The sequence below is a fragment of the Littorina saxatilis genome, linkage group LG17, assembly GCF_037325665.1.
Source record: "Littorina saxatilis isolate snail1 linkage group LG17, US_GU_Lsax_2.0, whole genome shotgun sequence".
NCBI classification, from domain to species: domain Eukaryota; kingdom Metazoa; phylum Mollusca; class Gastropoda; order Littorinimorpha; family Littorinidae; genus Littorina; species Littorina saxatilis.
In genome coordinates this window covers 36,921,417-36,928,024 of record NC_090261.1, presented here as the reverse complement: position 1 = coordinate 36,928,024, position 6,608 = coordinate 36,921,417, and the positions used below count along the sequence as shown (strand labels likewise).

General features: G+C 43.7%; 1 protein-coding gene across 1 annotated transcript in view; it reads left to right on the top strand.

Moving 5' to 3' along the window:
• Window positions 1-5,801: 5,801 nt before the first annotated feature.
• Window positions 5,802-6,608, top strand: part of LOC138953274 (homeobox protein aristaless-like 3) — a 39,099-nt gene continuing 38,292 nt past the window's right edge. The window contains exon 1 of the mRNA XM_070325073.1: window positions 5,802-6,195. Within this exon, the coding sequence (XP_070181174.1) occupies window positions 5,802-6,195 (394 nt within the window). The remainder of the gene's footprint in view (window positions 6,196-6,608) is intronic.

The window sequence follows — 6,608 nt, the reverse complement described above, 5'->3', positions numbered from 1 at the left end:
GACCCAACATTTAACATAACATTTAACACAGATCGAGACTGTCAGTGTTCCTCCCAGACCGCGCCGAGATATGTGTAAAATGTCATATTTGGGTCAAAAATACACATAAAATTTATGTATCGATCGATTTTAGTTACGATTGAACGCTCACAAATATGCACTCTTTAAAAGTCTTGGATATCCGCCTAAATATGAAGTTTACAATCAATCAATCAATCAATCAATATGAAGCTTATATAGCGCGTATTCCGTGGGTACAGTTCTAAGCGCTTGTCGAAGAGTTGTCAACACAGGACTAACAAAGAAACTAACATCTACAGACGGACACGAACCCTATCACACACTAGCAAACCCTGATAAACATACAACAAACATGGTGTTTAGCAACAATGTACACATCAATAGCTAGGTCCAAACAAAATAATATTAAGCACACAAAGAAAACACCTCTCACAGAGCACAGCACAAGAATGTCTTTTGGGGCACAACACATCACGTCGAACATGAAAGTCGCAGCCAGCTACGGAAAGAACTGAGTCTTCAACCTACTCTTGAACGCGTCAAGAGAGGGGCTCTGGCGAAGCTCAAGCGGCAGGGAGTTCCAGACGGAGGGGCCCGCGGAGGGGAATGCACGCTGACCAGCAGATGCGAGTTTCGAGCGAGGGATGTGAAGGCGGAGTGGGTCAGCAGCAGAACGAAGGGGACGGTCGGAGGGCTGGGTGTACAGGTCCAGGGAGGATTGAAGGTACTCGGGAGCAGAGTCGTTGAGACACTTGTAGACGAGAGTGGACAGTTTGTAGGAGATTCGGGTGTTGACAGGGAGCCAGTGCAAGGAGCGAAGTAGGGGGGTGATGTGGTCTCGCTTCGTCTTCCTCAACGTCAGCCTGGCAGCAGCGTTCTGGACTCGTTGTAGGCCATGAATGGATGAGGCGGGGAGGCCAGCCAGAAGGGAGTTGCAGTAGTCCAGGCGACTGAAGATGAGGGAGACAACCAGCTTGACACAGGCGTCGTGGGTGAGGTAGCGACGGATGGAGGCGATGCGTCGTAGGTGGAAAAAGCAGGTCTTGATGATGAAGGAGATGTGTGTCTGCATGGAGAGAGTGGAGTCGAGAAAGACGCCAAGGCTCTTGACAGCAGGGGAGAATGGAACAGTCGCGTCATCCAGCTGGAGGTCGGTCACAGTGAGGGAAGCAATCTTCTGTCGTGTTCCAACGAGAAGGGCCTCCGTCTTCTCACTGTTCAGCTTCAACTTGTTCTCAGTCATCCAGTTCTTGATGTCAGTGAAACAACTGGAGATGGATCCCAGGAGATGGTCAACGTCCTCCGGCTTGGCGCTGTTCTGGAGCTGCGTGTCATCGGCAAAGAAGTTGTAGTTCAAGCCGTGGCGTTCGATGACCAGGGAGAGTTTTGTCGGACTCTGATGTAACATGGCTCAAAGACATCCTGAACTCAGGTCAAAATGAGTTCGGCTCATTCTCTCCCTGACAGGATGCCTTGAGTTTCCTTTTCTGGCAAGGAAACCGATAATTTTTTTTTTTAACATATTTAGAGCTTTTTGTAATGTATTATTGATATAAGCAGATTTGCGATCGTCGATAATAATTTTTCATGGTCACGGTGTTTTGTAATTTTTAAATTGCAAAGGAATTGATATGTAAGACAGTTTCAAGCGAGCTAATTTTCGCGGCTGTATTTACTGTGCAAACAACTCTAAATATGGCAAAAGTGTCACGTGATAATCAACCGTTTGCCCGGGTTTCGGCGCTAACTGGAGCAGACGATTTTTTCTGTAACCAGTTGACAGTGATGAAACCATATATTACGGTCTCCTTCCGGCAGCAGTCCCAAAATGTCGACTTGTTTTGACCTTAGAACGATGTCTTTATCATAACTGTGAAGAACAGAACGGAGATCACTGTCGAAGTCGGCCAATCTGCAATCATTTTCGTCTCGCGAACACTGATCTCAAATTTAGATCAGTGCTCGCGAAAACCATATGGGAGATAACTCTGTATTTTTGTTTTGATAGATTCGCGTAGGACTGTAGCGTCCGGTCAGGGAGAGAATGAGCCGAACTCATTTTGACCTGAGTTCAGGATGGGGTCAAAGAAGGAAAATCCAATGTTCAATCGATTCATAATGAATGATTCAACAATTAACATAGTATTTACACAGCTCCAAAAAACAGTACGTGTTGACGTCACCCGCACGCGTCGAACAGAGCTTGGTCCACATACACACGAATTGTAGATCCTGCATGGCAAACATGTGACGTAACAGATGCACTTGCATGATGACGCTAGAAAAAGCATTATTTTGATGACGGTACACATATACACGTACTTGTTTTGACCAACAACAGAAACAACAAAAACAACAAAAACAAAACAACAAAAACAAAACAACAAAAACAAAACAACAAAAACTTACTGGATCTCTCTACCCTAGCTTACGAGGGACAACTTATACATTGAGTCTCAGTGTCGAGCGGAGTTTTTGTGTCACTTTTCTCCGAGCAGGATACAGCTTTTTAGTATCACAGCTATAAACTATGGGAACCCATTTCGGATATAAGAAGGTATTACTCCACCACTTTTTCTGTTCTTGTTCTTTTAAGATCTTATTCAAAATAAGTATCAGTAACCAATAACAAACAAACAATTAAGGCTCGGACTCATAAATAGCTTACCTTACAAGGCCCAAATACAAAATTGCATGACAGAACATGATGGTGCATGACTCGACTACATTTTAATGCCATACAAACACAGTTCGCGAGCTAGCGGCAGAACAAAACAAAAACAACAATAAATTTACAAGCAAAAACGGAAGGAAGAATGCAGAGAAGGATAAATGAACGGCTTTGGACATGTTCAAATTGATTATGCCTGATCAGTCAAGCGGGTTTGGGCAAAAATATCAATAGATGTATTGGTATTTTAGTGCATGTTCAATGTGTGTGAGTACTATAGTGTTTGAAAGTCGCTTGTTCATTTCAATACCTGTTATTTTCTCAGGCGCCAGGAGATTGGTTCCGCATATAACTCTCACTTACTCTATTGCATGCACATGTCGTAAATAATCTGAGCGCTACTTTGTTTCTCAGGTTTATAAATATACTCATATCATCTGCCGTCGTTAACATCTAAAAGGCGCTCTGTAGTGTTAACAGCGGTGCTCTTGATGCACGCTCTGTCGCCTGTCCAAAACAAACACTACCAGGCGACGACAATAAACGTACCAGACTAATCACCGCTCTGTTTTGACGTCACGGCGCGCGACACGTCACGGTGACGTGATCACGACGTCATTGGCTGCGGGGATGACGCGGCGACGCCCTTAACGCGCACCTTGGTTTGAAATCATGACCTCTCACTTTTTCAGACTGTTTTGATTTTAAGTCTACTGACTCTATAATACACCATGATTTGACGCAGCTAACGGGTGACCCGTTTAAGAGCCAGCGAGTTGTTTTGCTACAACAGGTTCGTGTTGCGGAGGTGTTGTTTTGATATCGGGGCGCCTGGGCGGTGTTTTTGGTGTCTAGCGTGTGTTTTTCATTCGGTATTATGTTTCTGATTCCTAAATGTTTTGGGGCGTTAGTTTTGATGTGTCGTCGAAGCGCTTTTTATAAGTCGGGTGCGGGGGTGTCTTTTTGTAAAACTGCGGCGCCTGATTTGTGACTGAGCTGGTTGATTTTCTCCTATTTATTTATTTATTTATTTTGCCAAGACGCCATGCAGAAATTTTACAATAAGAGTAACAGCTTAAATCGATCGTTGCACTCGTTTGCTGTCATGTTTAGTTTTAATCAGTTCCTGCTTGCTGTAGGATAGTGAAAGAAGTGTCATATTTCTACTTCTTTTTCGGGTGTCGTTGTCCGACATTGGTCATTTTACACCATTTACATATATACGTGACACCGCTTAATTTCCCGACGCATTCAGTAGCCATACTCCGTCTACGGGTGATGTAAAAAGCTTCTTCGTTTTTATTAAATTATCAGCAGTATAGCATTTACCTGTATTCCTTTGCTTCAGTGCCACCCTTATTCAGATTCACGGCCGGGAAAAAAACATGACCAACTTAACGCCATTGTCAGAAGGAGGCTCGGTTGCACAAAGTTAAGTCCCTAATAAATTGTTATCATCTTTTTGCTTTTATTCGTTTTTATGCGCACGATTCTTTTATAATAATGCTCTGAATAATGCAAATAAGTTGAGTTATGATATACAAATAATGATTCAAATTGATGTCTATAGTATGCCCTATACTGTCCAGGAATCTTTAACAGTAGACATACCTGGACTTTGAGATATTTACAAATAACACGCGGTCGATACTAGACTCAAAATAAGAACTATTGATAAAACATGGGTAAACAAGCCACGAACAAACCCTAACCGAACCCACTAACCACTGAACTATCGAGAACCTGCGCTAACTGACGTCTCGATTAAAGTAATGCAAATCATGTCGCGAAAAGAAAGTTTCCACTGCCGATCAAAAGCAACTATTGATAAAATATGGGTTAACAAGCCACGAACAAACTTTTTACCGAACCTCCTAGCTACTATCGAGAACCTATACAGCTGACTTATCGATTAAAATGTTGCAAAATGTCGTTGAAAGAACGTTGCCACTGCCAATCAGAAAAGGTTTCCTTTCATCATGAAAAAAATCTAAGCAACGATCAATCCCCCCTCCCCCTCCCCCCTCCCCCTCCCCGCCTTCACCTGTCCGAATTAAATTACATGATATCGGTATATGATATGCATAATATATATTCGAAGAGACGAGAGTTGTCGTCCCATGTCCAAACAAAATTCCATTGCCGATCAGAAAAGCCTCCGTTTCTGGTCATCGAACGGACCTTCCACGATCAGCACTCCATTTACCCTCTCCCTTATCCCCCCTTCAATATACCTATCTCATTACCGTTCTTATTACCAATGTTGCAAAATATGTATATGATGATATGCATAAACTATATTTATTCCCGAACGGAACGAGCGTCCGCAAAATTCCGCTGCTCGCGATCGGCGTCTCAGTTTTTGTCTCGGCCGGTAGAAACCATCGCCGTTGTCGATTCGCCTGGGACAACAGACATCAGTCATTCTTTTCAGCATCGCGCGTTGAAGCCCCGCCCACTGCGTTAAGCCTCCGCAGGGGGTCTCCCCTCGACCAATCAGCAACCAGCGCCGCGCGTGGATAGAAGGGTGCACGCGCTCCTTCGTCTCTGCAGGCCTTTTGTGTGATTTGATTGGTTCCACCTCGAGCCGTCACTTTCTTTCCCAAACCGCTGTTCATATAAGATGAACGATCAGGAAAATTTCATTATTTGCCTTAATTTTTGTTGCAGGGAAATCCCCCATATCGACGACTTAAACGTGAGAACGTTGTGATATCAGGCGATTAAACGCTGGAGCGACTTCGACAGTCTAACTGAGAAGATCTCGTCGTCGGACACAAAAGAAAATAATAGGGAGAAAAGAAACTGGACGGAGTGGACTTCACTGTCGGGAAAATACTCATACTGAAAGTGTTGTTGAAAAAAATGAGAAACTGTTGAATGAACAGCAAGACGAAACGTGTCATTTTTTTAGTAGGGAAAAATGCTTCGTTGTTGAAACCGGGAGACATTTGTTGGACATACAACAAGCAGAAAAGTGTCACTGAATTTCTTAGTCGAAAAGAGGCTGAGAGTGGTGTGAAAACCAGGACAAAATATTGAACCTACACTGAGAAGAGAAGTGTCAATTTCTTTGTGGAATAAAAAGCTGCGGTGAAAAGTCGTTTGGATGAGTGCCGTAACGGGAGACGCCGACAAAGCCGATACGGCCATCTTGGCGCGCTACTACCACCACTACTACAACACGACCCCCACCAGCGACGCCGTCAACCGTAGCCACCACGACTACCTCCAGCGTAGCCACGACTACATCAGCGAGCGACGACAACAACAACATCAACAACAGCAACAACAACAACTCTCTCATCATCATCATCACCACGACAACGCGGCGGGTTCGACGACGACGACGGCGGCGACGACGATGAGTCTGAGCGATGACCAGCGAGTATCGGGGTCCGACGACCGAGGGGAGGTGAAGAGAAAGTGTGACGATTTTCCCTCCCTGTACTCGTTGGACACTGGTCATCCTTCGGCCCCTAGAGTACTGTCTGACCCCTCGGGTAAGTCACTGTCCGAAACTGTGTGTGTCTGCAAGTGTTGTTTGTGTTTTTGTTGTGTTTTTTATTCGTTTGTAATTTTTTGTTAAATACATAGGCTTATGTATCTAGTTGGCCCTGAACGCAATATCAATGTTGTTCTTTTCTTTTTATGACATTTTTGCGACTGTATGTTTCCCTCTACAACTTTGCCTTATATGTGCCTGTCTTATTTTATCTGTTTGTTAGTTTGTTTGTTTCTTTTGTTTGCACACAACTGTTTTTGGCTTGTAATTTTGTTATCTATTCTTTTTGTTTGTTCTTTTCTTTGTTTGTTTGTTTGTTTGCTTGTTTGCTTGTTTCTTTCTTTCTTTCTGTCTTTCCTTTCTTTAAAGAGACCAAAAAGCAATGTACTCACGATAAAATGACGAACACGG